The 26,101-nt window shown below is 43.6% G+C and overlaps 1 protein-coding gene across 1 annotated transcript in view; it reads right to left on the bottom strand.

The window, feature by feature from the left end:
- mycbpap (mycbp associated protein) overlaps positions 1–26,101 on the bottom strand; it is a 234,329-nt gene that overhangs the window by 11,537 nt on the left and 196,691 nt on the right. The window contains exons 13-15 of the mRNA XM_034189060.1: positions 6,986–7,125; positions 6,732–6,856; positions 6,262–6,401 (exon numbers count right to left, since the gene is read on the bottom strand). Of these exons, the coding sequence (XP_034044951.1) occupies positions 6,262–6,401; positions 6,732–6,856; positions 6,986–7,125 (405 nt within the window). The remainder of the gene's footprint in view (positions 1–6,261; positions 6,402–6,731; positions 6,857–6,985; positions 7,126–26,101) is intronic.

Genomic DNA, 26,101 nt, shown 5'->3' with positions numbered 1-26,101 from the left:
TCCAGTGTAAATAAACCAGTGTTCTGATCTTATCCGTTTCATTTCTACTCCCAGCTTTTGGGTTCGTCGTTCACTCCAGCTCGAACCATAACAGGAGTTTCTGGCCACGTCATGGACCCAGCGGGAGCAGACCAGATGCAGCAGGTGCTTACTATTCAGGGGGAATACCTCGGAAAGCTCCAGCAAGCAGTGGACTCCATCACGGATCATGTCAGCTCGCTAACCGATCAGGTTAAACACTCTGGCACTCGGCTCACAGATCTCTCCACACAACTCTCTCAGCTGTCATTCATACACACACCAACACTGCCTCCTGCTGGTCTGGCTCAGCTTATCACAACCTCGTTTCCTGCTGTGGCCACCGCAGCATTGCTCAAACCATTCATATGCCATCCAGAACCATTCTCTGGTTGTGTAGACACTTGTGTCTCTTTTTTAATGCAGTGCTCCTTTGTTTTCAGCCAGCATCTCTGATTAGGGCTCTGATGAAAGTAAAATGGCGTACATGGTCAATGTGCTCCGGGGGGAGGCTCAGTCCTGGGCTACTGCCCCTACAGCCCCGTTCGGCCAAAAGCCAACGCTCATCCATAGGAGCTGGGCTGCGGGTGAGCCAAGCCAAATTCACAGGTGTGGGATCCAGTCGCACTCAAATCCCAGCTACTGTCTGTTTTTGCATCACGGTCCGCAATCGGTACCCACTACCCCTCTTAGATTCTGAGTTTAGCTCTTTGCGTGGGGCGACCATATTCACTAAATTGGCGCTCCGAAACATCTACCACCTGGTGCATGTCCGGGAGGGGGGTGAGGGGAAGACAGCCTTTAATACTCTGTTGGGGCACTTTGAGTACCTGGTCATGCCCTTTGGCTTGACCAATGCACCAGCCACGTTCCAGGTGTTAGTAAACGACGTGCTGCGCAACTTCCTCAACCGGTTCGTGTTTGTCTATCTAGATGACATACTGATTTTCTCCCTGGATCCCCAGACCCATACCGAGCACGTCCGACTCGTACTCCAACGGTTGTTAGAGAACCGCCTGTTTGTCAAAACTGAGAAGTGCGGGTTCCACCTCGACACCGTTTCCTTCCTGGGCTTCATTATATCTCATAACCAGGTCAAACCCAACCCTGCTAAGGTCAAAGCCATCACAGACTGGCCAGTTCCTTCCTCAGTTAAACAGTTAAAGCAGTTTCTCGGGTTTGCTAACTTTTACCGTCGTTTCATCCGCAGGTTCAGTCAGGTGGCAGCTCCCCTCACTGCACTCACTTCCTCCAAAACCACCTTTCAGTGGACTCCTCAGGCCGACTCCACTTTCAATTAGCTTAAAAAACCGGTTCGCTACCGCACCTATCCTCATTCAACCAGACCCGGATCACCAAGTCATTGTGGAGGTGGATGCCTCTGACTCTGGGCTGGGCGCAGTCCTGTCCCAGAGGTCAGAGAATGACAACCGCATTCATACGTGTGCGTATTTCTCGCAGCGCCTGTCCCCCACTGACAGAAACTATGACGTGGATAACCGGGAACTCCTGGCAGTCAGGGAGGCACTTGCAGAGAGGAGACGTTGGCTGGAAGGAGCCGCAGTTCCGTTCATCGTTTGGACAGACCATCACAACTTAGAATACATTCAGTCTGGCAAGCGACTGAACGTCCGACAAGCCAGGTGGTTGCTATTTTTTGGTAGATTCAAGTTTACCATTTCATACCGACCAGGCAGCAAGAACATCAAACCAAACGCTCTATCTCTCCAATACTCACCACCAAAGGAACCACAGACTGCTCCAGAGATCATCCTTCCTTGATCCATGATTGTGGGGGCACTGACCTGGGATGCCCAATGCCAGTGACCTGACATTGGGCAGTTTAGACCTGCCCAATGCACATGGCAGGTCACTGTCCAATGAAGCCAACACAACCACATCATCCACAAAAAACAGAGACACAATTCTAAGGCCACCAACCTGGACTGTGCAACTTCCTTCCTTCCTTCCTTCCTTTCTATAGCAGTGACCTGGCAGATCTATCTACATCAATTTATGTGAATTTCAGATAAATATGTCCTCCAATGGTAGGGGAATTTGTTTTATTTATTACGTCCACCAAGGATATAATAAAACAATCAGTGTTTATTTATTTATTTATTTGTCTGTCTGTCTGACTTTTAGCAGGATTATGTCAAAACTACTGCACAGAGTGTGACAAAAGTTTCACCACAGATACATATTAGGCCATGGAAGACTCCATTAAACTTTGGAAGTGATACAGATCTGGATTCTGGATGAAGATTTTACTTTATGTAGGCTTTGAAGGATTATGTCAGAACTACTTCACAGATTCTCACCAAATTTGCACCGCAGATAGATATTAGGGCATGGAAGACTACACTGAATTTTGGAGGTGATCCGGATCCGGATCGGCAGATGTCAGAAATCTCTGATTGCTCTTGTTTATCTAATCCTTGAGGTGTATTTCCATTTATAAGGTATGCGTATTTTATATGTAGTCTATGGGAAACTGTAAATTATCTAATGTTTGCAACATAATCTAAGATCATCATTAATTTCAATCATAAAATGATTGAAATTAATGATCACAGATGTTGAAATAATGACAGTGGGTCTAGTTGAATGTGATAACAATGTGTAGTGGAGAGTGGAATAACCATTGGTTTGCGTTTGTGGTGACTGCTGACTGAGATAAGGGATGAGATTAAATAGATCCTAGAATTTAGCCTGATCTGGAGCAGGCTAGCTCCACAAAATAAATCTCCATGGTGAATTATGTCATAAAATATCCCACTTTCCACTGTCCCACTTTTGTGCCACCGGATCATAAATAAATTTAGCCAGGATAACCACGATGGGGAAGTCTTAAGCCCCTTTCACACCGGGATTGTATACAGTTGCGTTGTGATGCATATCGAGTATGCTTGGAAAATCGCGCAGATTTGGCATACTTCCTGTGTAGGCTCGTGTATGATGACATATGGTTGTGTTCCTAGTCTTGCTTACAGTTGCGTATGGTATCTTACTATATGCTTACTGCTATGTATGTAGCCCTTGCCGCTATATAAACTTATTTTTCTGCCTCTCACAGTCCACTCCTGCCTACCTTTTTTGTGGCATTATGGGAATGCGCTCCATTCTCAAAACGGTACAAGAAAGGAAATGGCACTCACGTTTCCAGATGTACAGTGGGACACACTGCTGCCTCGTCAGGGTTCGTATCATCAGATCACAAAGTTCAGAGTCTGTTGTGTGCCCCCCCCCCCAAAAGAAAATATACTTAAACATCCTGTTTGTTGTTTCAGCATTCCAAAGAGAGAGCGAGAGCGAGCGCGAGAGAGAGAGAGAGAGAGAGCATCACGAAGTCCACCGAAATATGAGACCAAGGATGCAGACAAACCAGTAAGGGGTGAAGAAGGCCTGCTGTAGCAGCCTGATCGGAGGACTTGTGCATAGCAAAAGGTCTGACATGCATTTACGTACTCCGTGACATCAAGAGATAAGCATGGCCACCAAAAGCATTGTTGCATGATGGAGACAGTCTTTTTGATCCCCGAGTGACACAGGAAACGGCTATCGTGACCCCATTTAATGATGTCTCCCCTCAGAGGTGCTGGCACAAACAATTAACGCTGGGGGCACTCAGGTGGACTAGGATCGCTACCCAGGGCCAATCTAACTCTTGACTCTATTTCCCAGGTAATAGCAGACGCGAAACAAGACTCTGGCAAAATTGTACCAGGATCGGAAGGCATATCATCTGGGTTGCCCTGTCAAGACAGTGCATCAGGTTTGCCGTTCTTAGACCCAGGATGATATGATAGAACAAAACTCAAAATGTCAATGGATAATGATCAAAATGGCAATGAGTGTCAATGGATAATGGTCTTTAACAGTGATGTTGTTGAACCACCAGTAATCAATGCATGGACAAAGCGACTTATCTTTCTTCTCTCTATGAAAAAGAATCCTGCCACAGCGGGAGAGGAGGAGGGATGGATCAAGCCAGCTGACAGAGACTCCTAAATATGGAGACACGTTCGGGGCAGACAATTTCCCTTGAGCAGGACTGGCCTCAAGGAGGAGCTCAATGGTGCAATCATAGTCAAGATGTGGCAGTAATGACTTAGCTTTAGCTTTACTGAATGCAGGTGCCAGGTCATAATAACAAGATGGAACGCTGGTTAAATCTGGGTTAACACTGGGTTGTGCACGTTCAGGGCAAGACAGACAATTTCTTTTACATGTTGGAACCCATCTGTCCTTCGGACCAATCAAAATTCAGGCCGTGTTGTTGGAGCCAGGGGTGCCCCAGAATTTCCCGGTGAGTCATTTGATCAAATACATGGAAGCTAAGGAAACGCAGAATGATTTCCAGCAATGATCATCTGAACTGACTGAGTGTGGTGGGCTATGTGCCCAAATTCCTGACCATCCACTGCTCGCACCACCAGAGGGCGCGAGAGCCAAAACAGTTTAAGATGGAGGGTCCTGGCCAGAAAGGACAAAAAATTAGTGTCAGAGCCAGAGTCGACAAATGCAGAAACAGAGCAGGAAAAATGGTCAGAAATTAATTTAGCTGAAATTGAATTTTGAGCCAGAGAGGGAGAAATAGAATTTAGACTCGCATGGAGGCACCGGACAACCGGAGATCATGTGACCCATCTGTCCACAGTGAAAACACAATCCTTCCTCACAGCATTGCTGTTGCTCCTCCATGGACAGGTGAGTCCTGCCCAGCTATATCGGCTCCTCCATGTTGTGTGGGGAAGCCAGACAGTCAGAGCGGCTGGAGGCTGAAGAGTGGCTCAGAGGCGAGGAAGAACGAGCAGGATGACAAGCTTCATGGTGAGGACAATCCTCTCGTCGATGGTCGATTTGGATTACCAGAGCAATTAGCTGATTGAAATTTTCTGGGAGTTCCACAGCAACGAGTTGATCCTGGATGTTGTCGGCGAGCCCCCGGAAGAAAACGTCGAGGAGGGCTGTAGGATTCCACTCTCTCTTCGCCGCCAGAATGCGGAAGTCTATTGCGTAATCAGTAACGCAGCGGCTGCCCTGCTTTAACCTCATCAATGAGTGCGGAGCTTTGCGCCCCGGGGAGGTATGCTGGAAGATACTCATTCATAGCAACGTGTTCAGGGGCAGACAGTGAAAGCAATGTCCCTCGAGAAGGACTAGCCCCGGGGAGGAGCTCAATGGCGTAATCGTAGTCGCGATATGGTGGTAATGACTTAGCTTTAGCTTTACTGAATACGCCATGTCATAATAACAGGTCAGACACCAGGTCATAATAACAAGATGGAATGCCGCTGAACCCTCACAGGGCAGGTGAGCACAGATGAGCCACCAAATGACATAATAACTTTCAACTTTTGAAGTTTGAAATTTTTGAGTGACACAGCCATCCTTAGCCTATTGCACAAAGACACATGTATATCAGCTTATCACTCAGAAATAGAGAATTTCATTCAGTGGTGTGACACCAACCATCTCAGCTTAAATGTTTCTAAGACTAAGGAGATGGTCTTGGACCCTAGGTCTGTAAGGGACCATAGTCCAATGGTCATACACAACACACATGAGCCAGGTTTGCTCATACAAGTACCTAGGAAATCATTTAGGTAATACTTTTAGCTGGAAGGTCCATGTTGATAGTCTGTGTTCTCAAATCCAGCAGAGACTCGCCGCATATCCTTTATAAAGAATATGAACTTTTGCCTTCTGGTAGGCGATATAGAATTTCAAAATTTAAGATGAACCGCTTTAAAGTCATTTGTGCCTACATCTATCAAACTTCTAAATAAGATTGCATAAGGTGACAGGAACTGTGTGATAGCTCCATGGTTATAGGATGTGTGCAAAGGGTGGGGGTGGGGGGATTGTTTGTTATATTGCTGTTTGTTGTCATATTATGTTCATGTTTATGTGGGGTGTTGTGTGCAGTTTTTATTGTTTTTATCATGCATTGAGATGCAGCCTGAGTCCAAGATGAATTTCCCTTTTTGGGATAATAAAGTATATCTTGGTATTGTGATACATTCTGGATCCTCATCAAGCCCTTTAATTTGGTGTATTCAGGTGACCGTGATTCTTATTCAAACCAAAGAGGTTGGTACATGTCATCAGTCCAGCACTCACCTATTTTATGCGGAGAGTAAGAACATGTCTGCACAGATATTGGTGAATGAAACTCATTGTGTCACACACAACTTACACACATTTGCACATTACGCATGTCTGCATATTTGTTCTTACCTCCACTGAAGACTGAGTTGCTTCTGAGTCTCCTTTGTAGTCATCTTTAATTCTGGTTTTCTCCATAGTCTTCTCTGTTTTAGCAACCGCATGGCCCTTTCTCTGACACTTGTCATCACTGTTTATATTATCAGTCAAATCTGTTAATTACATGTAAATGTCACTTATATACATGCTGTCCATATTCTTGAGCCGCTTAGGTGGGTAGGGAGAGTTCCCATGGGATAAAAAGCTTTTCAGCCTACCATCCCTGGTTCTCAAGGCCAGGCACCTAAGCGTCTCTACTCTTCCTTTTACTCTTCCTTTTTTAGATATTTAGATATAATTTAGTATACACTAGTAGAGTTCTACCTTAGAATTGGAATGCATAATAGTAGATATACCTTATTGAATTTTCATGTAATTACATGGTAAGTCAAACAACTTCATCACCATTGATTTTGAGTGTTTTCAATTTCTCTGAGTCTCACCAAGGCCAGCGAGGAGAAATTCCCCGACTTTGATCCATGTTTCCCTCTCTGGAAGGCCCAGTAGCTCTCTGAGCCTTTTGGCTTCACTATCCATTGTATCCAACAATTTATGAAGCAGCAGCTGCCTGAAAAAGGGATCACATGCAACCCATAATGCCGAATCTCAATACAGTTTGTGTATGCAGCAGTGGAATGTTGAAGTACAGTTCACCAGGAAAAATACAACTGACTTGTCATCTGTGTGCATGCCTCACCCTATAGCTGCTGCTGTTACACAATTTTGTCTGAGTAATGGTGTGGAATGCTGAAATATCAGAGAATTGATCTGGTCCAAAGCCTTTTGCCTGTTGATGGTGTCGTGAGATGAGTCTTGATCAGGCAGAGACAGCATAGCCTTTCGTAGAGTACAAAAATGCATGGACATGAACATAATTCCTTTACAATATATGCACCATTATGATTTATTATTTCAAGAACAACTCACAATAGACCCTTAAAACATTAATCCAAAGCTTTTAAATGACAATAATGTCACATAATATGTCAAATGTTCCATGTGAATAATTAATGGCCCAACCTGTCTGAGCGTGTCCACTGAGAGATCCCATGTATGTCCTGGATCAGGTGACCCTGAACCATCCCTTAGTTATACTGCTATAGACTTAGACTGCTGGGGGGTTCCCATGATGCACTGAGTGTTTCTTTCTCTTTATGCTCTGTATGCACCACTCTGCATTTAATCATTAGTGATTGATCTCTGCTCCCCTCCACAGCATGTCTTTTTCTTGGTTCTATCCCTCAGCCCCAACCAGTCCCAGCAGAAGACTGCCCCTCCCTGAGCCTGGTTCTGCTGGAGGTTTCTTCCTGTTAAAAGGGAGTTTTTCCTTACCACTGTCGCCAAGTGCTTGCTCACAGGGGGTTGTTTTGACCGTTGGGGTTTTTACGTAATTATTGTATGGCCTTGCCTTACAATATAAAGCGCCTTGGGGCAACTGTTTGTTGTGATTTGGTGCTATATAAATATATATATAAAAAAATAATAATAAAATAAATTTTAATAGCTGTTAATTATGTAATTTTAAAATGTTAATTTACTGTCTAAATGTATTTATAAAATGTTTAGGTTCTTGTTATCACACACACACACACACACACACACACACACACACACACACACACACACACACACACACACACACACACACACACACACACACACACACACACACACCTTCAACCGTTTAGTCCAACTGAGGGTCACAGGGGGCTGGAGAATATCCCAGCAGTCATGGAGGGCGTACACACTGGACAGGATGCCAGACTGTCGCAGGGCCAATTACAGACAAACAAACACATTCACACCCACACCTACGGACAATTTAAAGTTTCCAATCCACCTAACCTGCATGTCTTTGGATGTCGGAGGAAGCCGGAGCACCCGGAGAGAACCCACACAAACACGGGGAGAACACGCAAAGTCCACACAGAAAGGCCACAGGTGGGAATCAAACCCATAACCTTGTCGCTGTGAGGCAACAGTGTTAACCACTAAGCTACCATGCTGCCCATCATATACACACTATTATTATTATTACTATTATTATTATAATCATTATTATTATATTATTACTTCTATTTTGTCATTTGATTTTATATGGATCACAATGGAAATAAGTATTTTCACTTTGTTGTGTCATCCATGAATTTTTAACGTATTTACAATTATGTACTTACAATGAACTTACTAAATAAAATCTCACACACACACACATTTAATATATGATGATTTATTGCCCCCTACTGGAATGGTCTATGAGCCCAGAATGTAATTAGCAACATCTATTGTACGGTGTTGTTAGCTAATATATGTAGTTTCTCCAAAAATATTAGTCCAATCAACGTTCCATTTTGGCGGTGTTCATACTTGACCCAAAATACATAAGCATACCAAAAGCTCTCCCTAGTTTGTCCGTGATCCAAGTTATACACACGCACACAGAGCTTTTTGTCTTTTCTGCATTGTGCAGCAAGCAGGTGCTTTTATTTTCACATACCCACAAACAAAGACAGTGGTGGAAGACATAAAACGCACTACACTACACTTCTCACTCATGGTAACGGCAACATGACACTTAACGAAGCTGACTAAACCAATTTTACTACAAAAATACAATAAATCAACAACAGTAATTCCTTTACAATATACGCGTACAGTAGTGTTCAGAATAATAGTAGTGCTATGTGACTAAAAAGATTAATCCAGGTTTTGAGTATATTTCTTATTGTTACATGGGAAACAAGGTACCAGTAGATTCAGTAGATTCTCACAAATCCAACAAGACCAAGCATTCATGATATGCACACTCTTAGGGCTATGAAATTGGGCTATTAGTAAAAAAAAAAAAAAAAATAGAAAAGGGGGTGTTCACAATAATAGTAGCATCTGCTGTTGACGTTACAAACTCAAAACTATTATGTTCAAACTGCTTTTTTAGCAATCCTGTGAATCACTAACCTAGTATTTAGTTGTATAACCACAGTTTTTCATGATTTCTTCACATCTGCAAGGTATTAATTTTGTTGGTTTGGAACCAAGATTTTGCTTGTTTACTAGTGTGCTTGGGGTCATTGTCTTGTTGAAACACACATTTCAAGGGCATGTCCTCTTCAGCATAAGGCAACATGACCTCTTCAAGTATTCTGACACATCCAAACTGATCCATGATACCTGGTATGTGATATATAGGCCTAACACCACAGTAGGAGAAACATGTCCGTATTATGATGCTTGCACCACCATGCTTCACTGTCTTCACTGTGAACTGTGGCTTGAATTCAGAGTTTGGGGGTCGTCTCACAAACTGTCTGCGGCCCTTGGACCCAAAAAGAACAATTTTACTCTCATCAGTCCACAAAATATTCCTCCATTTCTCTTTAGGCCAGTTGATGTGTTCTTTGGCAAATTGTTACCTCTTCTGCACGTCTTTTATTTAACAGAGGGACTTTGCGGGGGATTCTTGCAAATAAATTAGCTTCACACAGGCGTCTTCTAACTGTCACAGCACTTACAGGTAACTCCAGACTGTCTTTGATCATCCTGGGGCTGATCAATGGGTGAGCCTTTGCCATTCTGGTTATTCTTCTATCCATTTTGATGGTTGTTTTCCGTTTTCTTCCACGTGTCTCTGTTTTTTTTTTTTTTTTTTGTCCATTTTAAAGCATTGCAGATCATTGTACATGAACAGCGTATAATTTTTTGCACCTGCGTATAAGTTTTCCCCTCTCCGATCAACATTTTAATCAAACTACGCTGTTCTTCTGAACAATGTCTTGAACATCCCATTTTCCTCAGGCTTTCAAAGAGAAAAGCATGTTCAACAGGTGCTGGCTTCATCCTTAAATAGGGGACACCTGATTCACACCTGTTTGTTCCACAAAACTGACGAACTCACTGACTGAATGCCACACTACTATTATTGTGAACACCTCCTTTTCTACTTTTGTTTACTAATAGCCCAATTTCATAGCCTTAAGAGTGTGCATATCATGAATGCTTGGTCTTGTTGGATTTGTGAGAATCTACTGAATCTACTGGTACCTTGTTTCCCATGTAACAATAAGAAATATACTCAAAACCTGGATTAATCTTTTTAGTCACATAGCACTACTACTATTCTGAACACTACTGTATGCATCATTAAGATTTATTTCAAGAACATGTCTGCGCACACACACACACACACACACACACACACTACTGTTAACCTACACAGGTGATCAGTTGGCGAGGCAGAAGCACAAACAGGGTCAGGCAAAAACGCAGTCATGGGCAAGCAGAGTTCAATGGCACGAGCAGACACAGACATCATGGATGAGGAAAAAGGCGCAGTCAAAAAACACAAAGTAGGGTCTGGATACACAGCGAATCAAAAACAGGACTAGAAACAGAGCGGGTAAGCGTGCAAAGACAACAAACGAGCAAGGGTGTGGTGGGTGGGTGGAGATTAAATAAGACACGTGTTAACAAGGTGCACCTGAGGAACAATCAAGAAGGGGCGTGGCTAGTGAACAAAGATACTACATTGTGCAAGACAGTGAGGGAGGACAACACAAGGTGGAGTGAAGAAAAGAAAGATTTGTGAACAGGTGTCAAGAGTGTGACTAAATGAAAACACAAAGCAGACAGAGTTAAAGTGAGAGACAGGGACACATAGCAGGTGCAGAGAGAACTTAATCAACTGGCTGTGAGAGATGCAGACAGGAATGCAGGTGCAGGATGTGGAGTGAAACAGAAATAAGTACAAAGCTACAATTGAATATAATATTACTGAACAGGAATCAGACATGAACATGAGAACTGGACTAAACATGAACTGGCGAGAGACTTAACAGGACAGAAAAGCAGACCGGAGATAAACTAGATAACACGGCTCAGAGAATAATAAGAAATTAAACACCATGACAAAACTAAACTGGAACTGGTAGACATAAACTCCTGACAAAGTGCAAACAGAAATGAGAACAGCGAAAATAGGCAAACGATAACTAAATGATAATCCATGAAAACACAGACTGATAGAATGGAACTGAGACATGGCCAAAGTATTAAAGTAACAAGGAAAGAAAGTGACAAAGGAAACAGAACTGAGAATAACCATAAGATGAAAATAATATAACTAGTGAATCAAAACAAGAACCAAGTGACAAGAAAAACAAGACATGATGAAAATAATTACTAATACATCAAAGCCGCAGCAAACGGGAAACCATAAAAAGGGGAAAAATAAGGGCTCAGCGCCCTGACCTGGCCTAATCCCTGACAGTACCCTCCCCCCACACGGCTGTCACCGGATGGCCGCAACAAAAGAAACCGACACTGGGAGGGCGGCGGGGGAAACCCCAAGGAGGCGGGCAGACAGGGACGTGGGAGACAACCAGGAGGACCACAAGGCATGAGACCCCACGGGCAATTAACCCCGCACCCGAACCTGGGGTCAGAGAGCCTGGGGTGGAAACTGGGTTGTACAGCAGCAATAAGAGGACAGACCCAGACTGGAACCTGGTGCCAAAACAGATCAGGAGACCGGGTTACGGCTATGTCAGGAGGATGACCAAGAGGTCCACCATGGTGAACCACAGCTTCAGGGGGCTGACCCATGGGGACCTTGGACTTAAAGGAACATGAAGGAACTGGTTTATTCTTCTCAACATGAAGGAACTGACACTGGCCTGGAACATGGGAAATCACAAACGGGGAGAGCCCGGTGCCTCTGGGTGGAAACCACCATCCAGAGAACCCCTACCAACAGACCGAGGAAAATTGCCCAGTGTAAGTCCAAAATCAAATAAGATGGAAAATCGTGCACAACCTCAAAAACCAAACTCCAGACACATTTGAACAAACATGAGAACCAACGGGTCAATAACTCCAATAGAGGCTTTATCAATCCAAGTAGAGATTCATATAGAGGCTTTATCAATCCAAGTAGAGATTCATAGAGAGAAATGAATGGGAGCTGAAAAGAGACACTTCACCATATTGGAGAGGTAACACCAGAGGCCCAGTTGACCCACAAAACTCCGTCTCAGAAAACGCGAAAAACTAATTTTGCTAGAGGGTCTAAACATAAAATCGGTCCACACCCCATGAAAAGACTGTGCTGCTGTTTAAGACAAACTCAATTTCCCCAAGTGGTAAACCTCCCTCAGAGGAAATATGCAGAGCCATATGGGGCACAAAATTGACATTAGTTTCGTGATCTACAGACTCCAAGCACATAGTCGCACAACCAAAAAACGCAACATGGACAACCCGCAGTAGCCTGACTTAGTAACCAACCGCAGAAAAGAAATATCGCCAGTTACCGGGCCAAGCTTGAGAACCATGCCTCTTAGTAGATGTGACCAGGAAAAATTTAGCCTAAACAGTACGCCCGTTAATGGCAGCTCTCACTCTAATGGATCAGGGCTCTTGGAAAGTTGCTAGAATTATGTTTTAGCGGTCCACATAAAGGACCTCAGGGATGTGTTTATTTTCGTTAACCAGACCAACCTTTAAGAACAATTTGATGTTATACACCCAATGTACTTCATATTTACACCTCCAGAAGATTTAATAATCCAATATCCAGAATTAGCACTTTAACTGCAAGTAGAAATGTATTGCAGGATGTGCAAGGGCAGATAACATAGTTACACTGGATTATATTTTCAATTGATAATACAGAACTGATTATAGCATGATTAGAAATTTGATTGGCAGATAATTATTTGATTTTAACACATTAACCTAATCACTCACTTTAAAGGGGATTGTCCTAATCTCCTAAAAGTCCTTTTGAGGTGAGAGTATGAGGATCTGAGATCGTGCTCCCTGGCCAGGGGATCTTGACCTCAATTGGTGAATAAATTCCTCTTCAGTTGGTAATAGCCAACCTACATCCAATATCTGTATGCCGAATGTTAATCCAACTTCAGTTGACCAAAAGCCAACCTAAATCCAACTTAAATATTTCAAAAAATATTCCTTCTTCGGTTGATCAAAGTCAACCTACATCCAACATCCGTATGCCGAACGTTGGGGTGTCTTCAGCCAGTAGCCACCAGCCAGGACCAATGCCTGTCTGCTGAGTATAGGTCCGTAGGTGGTTGGGAGCTGAGAGAGAAATCTTAGATCAATTTAGCACCCACAGGATGAGTGCCAATGGTTATCTTCTCCATCTGCAGCTCCTTCCCTGGAACATCCATGTGGGTATGTACAGAAATCTCTCTCCTTGATGGTTCCTGCTCCAAAATTCTCACTCTTGATGTGAAATAGTCCAGTAGATCTCCACAAGCTGGTCAGCACTTGTGTATCTTTTAGGAGCCTTTTGCAGAGTTCTGAAGAATAACCCAGCTTCCTGTTTTTAGTTCTCTTTTATACACTTTTGGTCCTTAGTCATCAGGGAGCATTGACTCAGATCCACCCCCTCCCTCATCTGTTCTGGAAATTTCCATCTCAACTTAACAGTAAACGCCCTTCCTGTTTTTCTCTTAAACCAGTCCAATCTGCCTACACTTTAAGCCTTTAAAACATTATAATCAATACTATCATTTATAAATCATTTCTTCAAGTCACAACAAATTAATCATCGATTAATCTCTTCATTGTAACCTTTTCCAAAAACAATTCATCTGATCATCATAACACAAATCACATAAACCATTATAATCATTGATCAATCATTTTCCAAGTCTGATTTTCATACCTTATTAATTCTTCTCAACATTCTTATCAGTAAAAAATACACATTTCGTTTAAGTTTTATCACATAAAACTTTGTCTGATTAGAACATTTAATGATTTAAGCACACATGATTGTTTCCACATCTGCCGCCACTCTCTGGAAATCCCCATTAATCATGGAAAGTCCAGTATGATCTTCACTTGCTTCTGGAAAGTACCAAACTCTTTGCATGTTAATCCAACAGCACGTCACCTCATGTTGAGATAAAGCCAAGCTTAAAGTCATCTTCTCTGACACCCCCTCCATGACTTGAAGCTCTACTACTACCTTTAAAGATCCATCAGGACATCCCCCTCGTTGACATCTGGATGAAGGGTGTGTACTTCCTGCTCATCCACCACCGGTGACAGGACTGGCGGTCCCGGCGTTTGAAGACACTCATCCAGCACCACATACTCATCTCCGCTTAGTTGTATACCATTGTCGTCCTCAGGGAGCTGCTTCTCCAAAAGTGGTGGCTCCATTGGTACTTCCATTCCCCAGAAGATAATCCTTCAGGGAAATGCGGAGAACATGGTGAAGCAGGAGTGATTGGCGTATAAGTAGGTGCGACAGGTGAAGATGTACGCCATGATATATCCTCTTTTTGCTGCAAAGCTTCAGTAAGGATATCCTCAGACTCGGGTCATCCAACGTGCTCCTCCAGCAATGCTTGTGTGAGAGCATCTAGACACCATCTCATCATCTCCGTTTGTACACCGACTTCTGCAGGGCGCTGATGGAGTTGTTGTGGGACCGGTGGTAAGGAGGGGCCAATGGCCACAACAGTTCTTCCATCGGTAAGATGAGCCGTGGAAAGTCTCGTGCTGTCAGGATATATCCACATTTTGGTAAACACTGGGCAATAAATATATCCATCAGGAGATACTATAGCATTAGGCCGCAGTTGATCAAGCGACATGGAATGCCAGATCACTTTTGCTTGAACTTCTATGGTTAAATACTCTACTGCTGGTACCTGGGGCAGACACGAAGCATCCTTCCGTCCCAGTATCCCTCGTGCCACTTGAACCATGAAGTTGTCTTTATAACATTCAGGGCACCACAGAGTTGGAGTCACCTCCCAGAAGTAGAGTGCTTGTTCCAGGGTGGCTTGACAATGAATACATTTAATTTCTCCCTATAGAGTAAAAGGATATATTAAACTGTCATTGTTAAACTTTTATATGCAAGCAAGCAGAAAAAGTTGCTGGGGTTATTCAGATGTATGCCAGAGACATCTCATGACCATCATAGGAGAGTGTGACGATGGCGTTATCATCCCCGCTGTTGTTGAAGGTGCTGTTCTAGGGAAGCATGCATCATAGGTTGTGAACCATAGCAGCAGGAGTAATTGACTAATCTTTTTTTTTTCTCAACGGCGCCATCTTGACGAGATGGCGCCGTTGAGAAAAAAAAAAGTTGTATGTGGCCTGCCGTCGGCACTCACTTCTTTAAGTGTCGTTGTTATTGTTTTTGCACTTTGTTGCATGGAATGTGTCACCGCTCCTGGTGTATGATCGCCAGACTCTTATCAGCGTTCGGGCTTCGCTGGAGAATTTCGCTGTTCCTGGCTCGGGCGGACGGCCAGGGATGCGGCTGCCCCCGCCGCCTGTCTTAGCGTCCGTACCGGACTTTCTACGCCGGCCGCTTGGCGTGTTGCCTCGGCGTCTGTGCCGCAGAGGACGCGGGAAGAGAGGAGGAGTCCGTGTTCGGCTCAGAGTGTGCCTGGCTGTTTCCTGCAAACATGCTCCATGACAATTCATAGCCGGATTCTTCACACCATATGACGGCTACAACGTGCGGCGTTCCCTGACATTTCGCTGTCGGTGGCTCCGGCCAGTTGTCCGGGGTGCCGGGTCTCCACTTCCGCGTCGCCGTCCTGTGAGGAGCTGCAGTCGTGGCTGCATGCAGGAGAACCTGCGCCTGCTCAGTCGTGTCTCCCAGCAGACTGACGTGCGCTCAGTCCGTGTGGCGCTCGTCAACACAAGGTCACTCACAAGTAAGACTTTCATTTTGAATGACTTTTTCTCCAGTCGTGATCTGGACTTTCTCCTGTTAACGGAGACCTGGTTGAAACCATGTGAAAATAGCGCCTTTTCTGAGCTCCTCCCCCCCGGCTGCTCATTTTTCAGCTCCCTGCGAGCATCAGGTCGAGGCGGGGGTGTGGCCACGGTTTTTAAAGACAGCTTTAAATGCCGATTTTTATCTTCTAATGCCTACTCCACTTTTGAACTTCAGTTGTTTGTGATGGCGTTTGACTGTCCTGTGCTCTGTGCTGTTGTTTATCGTCCACCAAAATTTAATAAGGATTTTATTCAGGAGTTTTCTGAGTTTCTGGCAGATTTTATCCCAAAATATGATAAATTTTTGGTCTGTGGTGATTTTAATATTCATATCTGTTGTCCTTCTAATCAGCTGGTTGATGATTTTAAAAGCCTCCTGAACTCATTTGGTCTAACACAAGTTGTGGATGGACCAACACAATCTTGGACACACCTTGGACCTGGTTATTTCTTTTGGGCTCTCAGTTTCACTTAAGGACATATCAGACATTGCTATTTCAGATCACTTTCCTGTTATTTTTTAATTTATTGCTCCTCCATCTGCTAGTAAGCCACTTGTTCCTGTCTCTCGCCGCCGTTTGGTTACCTCCTCGACAGCGGGGGACTTTGCTGCTGCCTTCATGGACTCTCAGTTTTATGCCATGAATGGACTGGTTTCTTCATTACTCCCAGATAACATCCTCTCTTCTTTCCACTCTACATGCACAGTAATTTTGGACTCTGTTGCACCGATGCACTGCAAATCCAGGAAATCAAAATCCGACCCCTGGTTAAATGCCATGACCCGTGCCCTCAGGCAACGCTGCAGACGGGCGGAGAGAAAATGGAAAAAGGACAAACTACAGGTGTCTCTGGGTTTTCTGAGGGTCAGTCTAACTATCAGAAGGCTGTGAAGGAGGTAAAAGCACAATATCTGTCTCATATTATTTCTGGCAGTTGTCATCGTCCCAGTGTGTTATTTCAGACTATAAACTCAGTTGTAAATCCACACACCTCTGTTTTGATGGACGCTACAACCACAACCTGTGAGGAGTTTCTTCAGTTTTTTATTGATAAGGTTTCATCAGTCAGACAGAACGCTGATCAGAGCTGCAATGTTGAGTTGTCTGCTCCTCGTGCACATTCTGCTGTGCTCGAACAGTTTGAGCCCATTTCTTTTGCATCTCTCGCTGATGTTGTAAAACACATAAAATCTACAAGTTGTCCTTCAGATGTTGTTCCAGCTAAGGTGCTGAAGGAGGTTTTTCATACTGTTGGGGCGGGTCTCCTAACTTTTATCAGTGCTTGTCTTAGATCAGGGTCTGTTCCAGCTGCTTTTAAACATGCTGTGGTTCACCTCTTCTTAAAAAACCTCACCTGGACTCATCAGTTTTTATCCAATTTTAGACCTGTCTAAGGTTTTAGAAAAGGTTGTCTTTTTACAGTTACAATCATTTTTAGAAGACAATCTCATCCTTGACAAATTCGAATCTGGGTTTAGATCACGACACAGCACTGAGTCAGCACTTTTAAAAGTTCATAATGACATCACTTTGTCGGTGGATGCAGGGAATCCTGCTGTGCTGGTTCTGTTGGACCTCACAGCAGCCTTTGATACTGTGGATCACACAGTACTTGTTTCCCGGTTGGAACATTTTATTGGCATTCATGGTACTGCACTTAAGTGGTTTAGATCATATTTGGCTGAAAGGAGCTTTTCTGTCATGATTGGGGACCTTTCCTCATCAACTGCTCCTCTGTACTGTGGAGTGCTGCAGGGTTCTGTCCTTGGGCCGATTCTATTTTCTTTGTACATTCTGCCATTGGGGTCAATTATAACCCAGCACAATCTGTCCTTTCATTGTTATGCAGATGATCTGCAAATCTATCTGCCTGTGAGGACTAATGGGAGTAATGCTTTGTCATCATCATTTAATTGTATTCGTGATGTAAAGCAGTGGCTGTCCCAAAACTTCCTTTGTCTTTTAACAAACACTTTTAGACATGAGCATATTACACCTGTCCTGTACTCACTCCACTGGCTTCCAGTTCGTTTTAGAATTGATTTTAAATTTTAATGTTTGTTTTTAAAGCTATTTATGGCCTTGCACCTCCCTACTTGTCTGAAATTTTAACTTTGCGCACCTACAGTAGGACATTAAGGGCATCTGGCCAGCTTTACTTAGATGTTCCAAGGTCAAGATATAAACGCTGGGGTGATCATGCTTTTGCGGTAGCTGGCACGAGACTGTGGATGAGCTACCTCTTGAGTTACGTACTATTCCTGACCTAGCACTTTTTAAATCTAAGTTAAAGACTTATTTATTTAAACTGGCTTTTAACACTTAGTGGGGAGGTGACATGTTCTGTTATTTTTATGTTCTTTTTTATGTGTTTTAAAATTTTATTTTATATGTGTTTTATTTTTGTAAATTTGTGTTTTTAATGTTAAGCGCTTTGGACACTAGTCGGTGCTGTAAAGCGCTTTATAAATAAATGTTGATTGATTGATTGATTGATTGATGGATAGCCAGTATAACGCCGATAATATTCCCCAGTCGACGCCCCACATTATGACGAGTCCGAGTTTGTAGAGCCAGGGTTTCTTGTGCTGTACTGCTCCCGTCAACGTGGCTACATAGGCCAGCAAGGTTAAGGTCATCACGGCTTCACATACAATATTAGCTATTACTGCCGGAGCATAAAAGATTGCTGTCATGTCTAACACCATCCAAATTGTAATCAATGTGTACTGCCATATTCCCCAACAGTCAAAGTGGAGATTAAAGCGGCTGAGGACATGAGTGACAAATAGGGATAATCCTAAATCACTCCGATGGCAATATAAATTAATGATCGCCAACTTAACACACCCGTGTAACAAAGTTACTATGCGTAATGGTTGTCGTAGATCCCATCGACCGACACAGCAGTATAGCAGCCATATTAACAGTAGTGCAATAAATTCAACTCCTGCTTTCCTGCTTTTAAACTCAGATAAAACTGAAGTTATTGTACTTGGCCCCACAAATCTTAGAAACATGGTGTCTAACCAGATCCTTACTCTGGATGGCATTACCCTGACCTCTAGTAATACTGTGAGAAATCTTGGAGTCATTTTTGATCAGGATATGTCATTCAAAGCGCATATTAAACAAATATGTAGGACTGCTTTTTTGCATTTACGCAATATCTCTAAAATCAGAAAGGTCTTGTCTCAGAGTGATGCTGAAAAACTAATTCATGCATTTATTTCCTCTAGGCTGGACTATTGTAATTCATTATTATCAGGTTGTCCTAAAAGTTCCCTAAAAAGCCTTCAGTTAATTCAAAATGCTGCAGCTAGAGTACTGACGGGGACTAGAAGGAGAGAGCATATCTCACCCATATTGGCCTCTCTTCATTGGCTTCCTGTTAATTCTAGAATAGAATTTAAAATTCTTCTTCTTACTTATAAGGTTTTCAATAATCAGGTCCCATCTTATCTTAGGGACCTCGTAGTACCATATCACCCCAATAGAGCTCTTCGCTCTCAGACTGCAGGCTTACTTGTAGTTCCTAGGGTTTGTAAGAGTAGAATGGGAGGCAGAGCCTTCAGCTTTCAGGCTCCTCTCCTGTGGAACCAGCTCCCAATTCAGATCAGGGAGACAGACACCCTCTCTACTTTTAAGATTAGGCTTAAAACTTTCCTTTTTGCTAAAGCTTATAGTTAGGGCTGGATCAGGTGACCCTGAACCATCCCTTAGTTATGCTGCTATAGACATAGACTGCTGGGGGGTTCCCATGATGCACTGTTTCTTTCTCTTTTTGCTCTGTATGCACCACTCTGCATTTAATCATTAGTGATCGATCTCTGCTCCCCTCCACAGCATGTCTTTTTCCTGGTTCTCTCCCTCAGCCCCAACCAGTCCCAGCAGAGGACTGCCCCTCCCTGAGCCTGGTTCTGCTGGAGGTTTCTTCCTGTTAAAAGGGAGTTTTTCCTTCCCACTGTAGCCAAGTGCTTGCTCACAGGGGGTCATTTTGACCGTTGGGGTTTTTCATAATTATTGTATGGCCTTGCCTTACAATATAAAGTGCCTTGGGGCAACTGTTTGTTGTGATTTGGCGCTATATAAAAAATTGATTGACTGATTGATTGATTGACTCTACTCACTTTCAATATAGTTGCGTTCAGGTCATAAGTATCATTGGACATGGTGCTTTTCTAATCTTCTACTTATCTCCTTAAGATGTAGCTGCTATATAGATACTTCCTCTTCATCCACTCTCCCAAGCTGAAATGATCAAGGCATAGTCAGGCATCATCTTTTATCAGCTGCGTAGCTCCTCCCCTAATGGAGGGGTTTCTTCTCACCATCTCGTGTGCTCCTCCCACACGAGCCAAGGGCGGCTGCAAGACCTCCCTTTAACAGTGCATATCCAATTACTACGGCAATTATAATTCCCAATATTATTAACAGATATGGCCAGAGATATCCAAATAAATGTCCAATCCAGCCTGTCACCACTTCAAGACCGTCTTTGATGACTTCTCCTGTTTCTTCAACGAAGGTAGTGATAGCTCCTCCAGCTACTATTTGTGCCCTTTCCCACCAGGAGCATTCATGTACACTCTTTCCTGAGTCACAGCACATCCAACGTTCTTCAGGCGATTGACAGGTACCATTGTTATAAATCCGATTTGGTCCCAACCACTCATATCCAGCGATTTCTTGTCCTTCACAGAGACTTTTCCTGATAGCATATCCTTCCACCAACATGGCTAAGGCTTCACCCACGAACGATACTATATCACCTACTACTTGCTTTCTTCTGGTCATTCCATGACCCAAGATAGCTCTGGCACATCCAACATTAGGTGGAAATGCTCTTTTCCTTTCATCAGCTCTGTTCTTCTTCCAAACTGTTTGATGTCCATAGGTATCGTATTCGCCATTATAATATGTATCACAATACTCCTCCTATCCAGAGACATCTCTACAGTGTTGGCGGGCGAGACTTATCGTACACGTGGTGTTGAGTCTATTACAAATCATCCTCCAAGGTCATGGTGTGACGTAGGGTTGTGGACTCCAGATAAGAGTGGGCCAAGTGGATCTATCCTTGGAATAAACGGTGGCAATGTATTGATATTTAACCCAGTAATTCTGACTCTGGTCCAAACAGGGAAATACCCAATCTTCAACTTCAGATTTCTCTATCCCCCACCATGTGATATCCTCACGATGTTTAGCTCCTTCTTGCCAGGCTTGAAGGATCCCTTTAATAGTTTGAGTTTGCGTTACCTCAGTACAATTATACAGCCATGCTACCCAATTTCCTTTCTTAATTTGAAATATAGGGCATCGCGAAGATTTACCAGCGGCTTCCACCAGATTATTCTGGTATTCAGTCTCTTGTAAGGTGTCATAAATTCTCTTTGCCACACATTGATCAATTTTCTGGAAGTCCCCTTGTGGTACAGACATCAAATCATCAGGTGTTGGTAGTTTTTGCACATAGAACTTTGATGTATGTGGTCCCAAAAGACTTTGTCCAGTCCACAGATAACCTTTTTGGAAATTCCCCTTAAAGTGTTGCAAAGAAACTGCCCAAACCCATGGAAGGGTGTTGTTGAGCCATTCATCATGAAAGACGTCTTGCTCCTGCCACCAAGCGATGCTTTTGATTAGATCTTTAACTGGGGTAAGCACCATATAATTCTGAGACATACAGTTGGCAGGTCGATTCCAAAAACAGGCATCCAAGTATTTCAGTTGCTTCTTTACACGGTGTTCAATGATCTTCCTCATTTTTTGCCGGTCCTTGTTCTTCATAGATTCAAACTTTGGTTCTAATATTCTCAGAGTGTGGCCTACTGATAGAGTATTGATTGGGGTAGCCTTCCCCGGTGTGGGTGTTGGTATTGCGGTTCTTACTGAGGATGTTGATGGGGTTATCATGAATGTAGATGGCGATACTTCCAATAAGGGGGTTGTCACAATTTGTGTGACCACATCTGATGTCAGTACTGGCCTATTTGATGCTGGGATAGTTGTAGGTTGATTATCGATTCTAGGCATTTCCTCTTGGTGTTGTCACAGGTGAGGTTATAATTACCCCAATGCTTCCATGTAGGCATTATCATGCTGCATACGTCTTGTCTTGTGGATGCTGGAAAAACAGCTTCTTTTTCCCAGTAGCCTGCTCGATAGCCTAATAGCACTCTGCATCCCCACGAGCAATACCAAGCTGGTTCACCGGGTTCAGGTCTTATCCAGGTGCAGCCTGCTTCTCTTCTTTCTTTCCGGTTCAGACGTAGAATTTGTAACATGATTACCTCTTGATCCACGACCTGTATATCCTGAAGAACTTCTGCCCCGGCGGTTAAGTTCGGGTTGGTGGTGATGTTTGGAAACTCTTTGCTTTCATTTAATAGCTTCAGCCATTTTATACTTTGCATTTGCTGGGTGAGATTTTTTATCTTGTTCCATCTTTCTGTAGAATTCTGGTCCCATATCATGTAGATGTTTCTTGATTCTACCCTCCAACATGTCTGCTGGAAAGTTTTGGTTGTTGCATACTGAACCCTGATATGGGTTAGGGTCCAGGGTGTTCTTCCATAGTAATATAGTATAGTCAGAAGTGCAGCCATGCCGACTAATAATGCTGCAATTCTGGCCATCCAACTCCAACATAGGAGGCATTTTCTTCATTGCTTTAAGCTGTGTCGCGGCTGCTGTCACGGGTTATCATAATAGTAAAAATCACTGGGTATCGTCAGCGGTGTCCCTCCCTTCTGAGGCTGTCGTAGTAGAGGCATTTCCATGCCGAGTATTTCTTCCTTTGGTCTTCCTTTGTTTCTGTGAGGCTGTGTTGTAATCACGATGTCCGTTCTTAGCTTTTGCATCTTTGAGATAGACAACTCTGGGTGCTGCTGCTGGTCCCATGTTACAAGTGGAGAGGATAGTGACTCGTTGTCGAAGAAGAGTATCTAACATGGGAGCTGGCCAGGGGAGTGTAATATCTTGTCTTCGCCACGCCCATTTCCATACGGTGACCGTCACCTCTTTAATTTTAGACTGTGGGCCTTCTGGGATAGCAAGACAGCTAAAGACATCAGAGTTTAATTCTCTTCGTAAATGCAAAATGTAATCAAGGGCCTCCCAATATTCTGGTCCACTGTAACCATATTGCACCAGCACAGAGTATAAGGGAGTTGATCTCTGGAATATGATTGTACATATGTAGGGACTACTGGTCAGACAATGTCCAAGCCAAATATCCACATACATTCCTTGCAGTGGCTCAATGTAATTAGGCCCCCATCTTATCTTTAGTCTGTAGCCTCTCTTTTGCACATAAACTGCATTCAGTATGTAGGGGTATATTTCTGTACACCTGGGTATTTGATAAAACTTCCACCCATTCTTTGGACAACACCAGCTCATCCCACCTTTATCTACAACAGAATCCAAAGGAACACCTATACCAGGTTTTGAAAAATCCACATTCCTTTTGTAGACGTCATTATTTACAAAATACCTCCTTTCCCAACATGCCATCCTGGTTCCTTGTAATCCTTGCATGGCCATTTTAAATTTATTTTTGTGTGAGGTAACTCCAAATATGGTATAGAGCCTCTTCAAGTAATCTGTAGACTATTTACAGTATGCTCATCCAGTCTATGTGTTCTTGACATGGTTGCCCATCACATTTACTCAGCCATCGGTCTCTTCCTTTTTCTGCCCAAATGTACCACAATAGGGGGCATGTGTTGTCTTTTAACAAGGTGGGTGTAGATGGGAGATGGGTGTTCAAGCCCTGAGTCCATTCCTTTCCATGCCCACTTCCACATAGTGACGATTAACATTTCTGGTTTAGGAAGGGGTCCTTGAGGAATCTGTTGTCCTCTGCTCGATGTTACACTCTTCCATAAATCCTGCCAGTGCCCCCAAAAGCGGAGCCCAGCATATCTGGTCTGCATCACAGCCAGATATAAGGGAACTGGCTTATTCAGTTCTCCATCCTCTGGCTCGATTTGCAGTTGAATCTTTTTCGCCTGGCAACAGTTCCAAAGTCCTTCCTTAAACATATGGAAGTACATCCTATCTAGAAAGATTGGTGGTATAGATGGTGGTAACTGGCCTTGACAGGACAGGGCTTTCTCAATCACCCTCAATCTCAATGTCTGATTATCGAATATGTAATATTCGGGGTTTTGTTGTCTTCGGACCATTTGGCGTCGCATGTGGGGGCTCGTTGTCCAAATCATGCACTGGTTAAGCCATACTTCAACATAGACTCCTTGGAGTGGCTCAACATAATTAATCCCCCATTTTAGCGTGAATCTCAGGTCTCTAAGTTGTACATAGGCCACATTCAGTATCCAGGGATAGGTATCTGGGCATCTCGGAACAGGCTGGGGCAGCTTTCGATGGCCTATTAAATACCATTGTTGTAGACTTTTCCCATTTAACACTTTCCACAGTTACCCTTTGTCCTGTGGTATCAGTTAGGGTCAGCATCTCTTCTATATTCATAGTTTGAGACAAAGTAGCTATTGGATGCCAGGTCCCAATCCTCTTCATTAAAGTCTTTTTCTGGCCAATTCAAATATATTTTTTCTGAACCATAGTTAGCTTGTATATATGATCCACCCCTTCCTCGATTATTGATAATAGACACTCTATTTACATTTGGTCCTTGCGACATCTTTATAAGCAGCTGCCCTCTTTACTTAGTTCTTCTTACTTCTTTCTTATTTCAGGGAACTTGAAGGGAAATCTCCAACGCTTCCAAGGTTTCTCTGGTGTTTTTCCTCCTTGTGTCGACTGCTGTGACAACCCTTGTGCCCCTTCAAGGAGATCAACATGAGCTCCGACCGAGTAAACTCCTCCATAGGGAACTACCACCATCAAAACTGTGAGCCGTACCCTCACTGTTTGGTCCAGCCTACCGGGCGTGTCTGCTCTGCTGACCACTCCTCCCAGAGATTGTATCCTGGTCTGCCTCACCCATCCTTCTGGCGTCACACGATACTCAGCTGACTTCTTCTTTGGTCTTGCTCCTCTGTTCCCCCAGGCATCCAACCCAGTAGTGAAATAGTAGAAGTTGGTTTCTCTGTCCCCTCTTTCTTTCAGCACATCCTCTGCATCCTCTAGTGGAATTTCTTGATTTCTTAAGACCTCTTCAATTAATCTGGCCCAAGTTGTTAATTCCCATGGCCCGATCCATCCTTCTTCTAGAGCTGTCACTTGACGATCATCTGTCATTCCTTCCATCAATGCTGTATATCCGGGTTGCTCCGGATCTCTGTACACTCTAAACACCAGTGGAATTTGTACTGTGTCTAGAGGAGGGTCATAATTTGGTCCATATACTGGGTCATGGGGCCAACTTTGACATATTGCTTGATGCAGCAGAAACAGCCTTTGCTCCCATTCTCTAGCTGCTGGGTTATCTCCTTCTGCTCACTTTACATCCAACATTAAATAGATGCTTGGCACTGATGGGCTTACATCACCTTCATCTTTGCCCTCTTCAGCTTGTGGAGTTGCGGCTGTTGCTGCCGGATTAGCCCAGCAGGCTTCTTCTGGCCTGAAGTTCTTTAAAGGATCCAGAAACCTTCTCACTTGCCATCCCTCTGCGCTTACTACATGTAAGAGTCTTCCCGCACTGGTTTTTGCTTTACAAGACCGGCAATACTCGATTTTGCTCCCATCCCAGCAGCAGTGGCACTCTTGTAGATTCACATCACCTCCTTGTATCTCCCACTGGGTATAAAAGGTTATCCTTGGCAATTGAGCTAGTCGGCATAACCCACATACATATGCATCCAAAACCTTCACAGGCTTGTGAAGCATTTGCCTGAACTCACTTTTGGACTCTGGCAGCTCCAGAGGTTTTTTAGTTCCAGGTCCTGACCATTGGACCTTCAGCGATGTTAATTTGAAGCAAACCATACAGTGGTTCACTACTTTCCTCCACTCTATATTCTCCTTCCCATCTGATATAAAGCCTTTCTTTGCATGTTCTAGTTTCTTCAGGGCTCTGCCTGCCCAGAGGCCAGTACTTGTTC

The sequence above is a fragment of the Thalassophryne amazonica genome, chromosome 15 (assembly GCF_902500255.1).
Source record: "Thalassophryne amazonica chromosome 15, fThaAma1.1, whole genome shotgun sequence".
NCBI lineage: Eukaryota > Metazoa > Chordata > Actinopteri > Batrachoidiformes > Batrachoididae > Thalassophryne > Thalassophryne amazonica.
The sequence above is the reverse complement of the archived record's forward strand: the minus strand, read 5'-3'. Positions and strand labels throughout refer to the sequence as shown.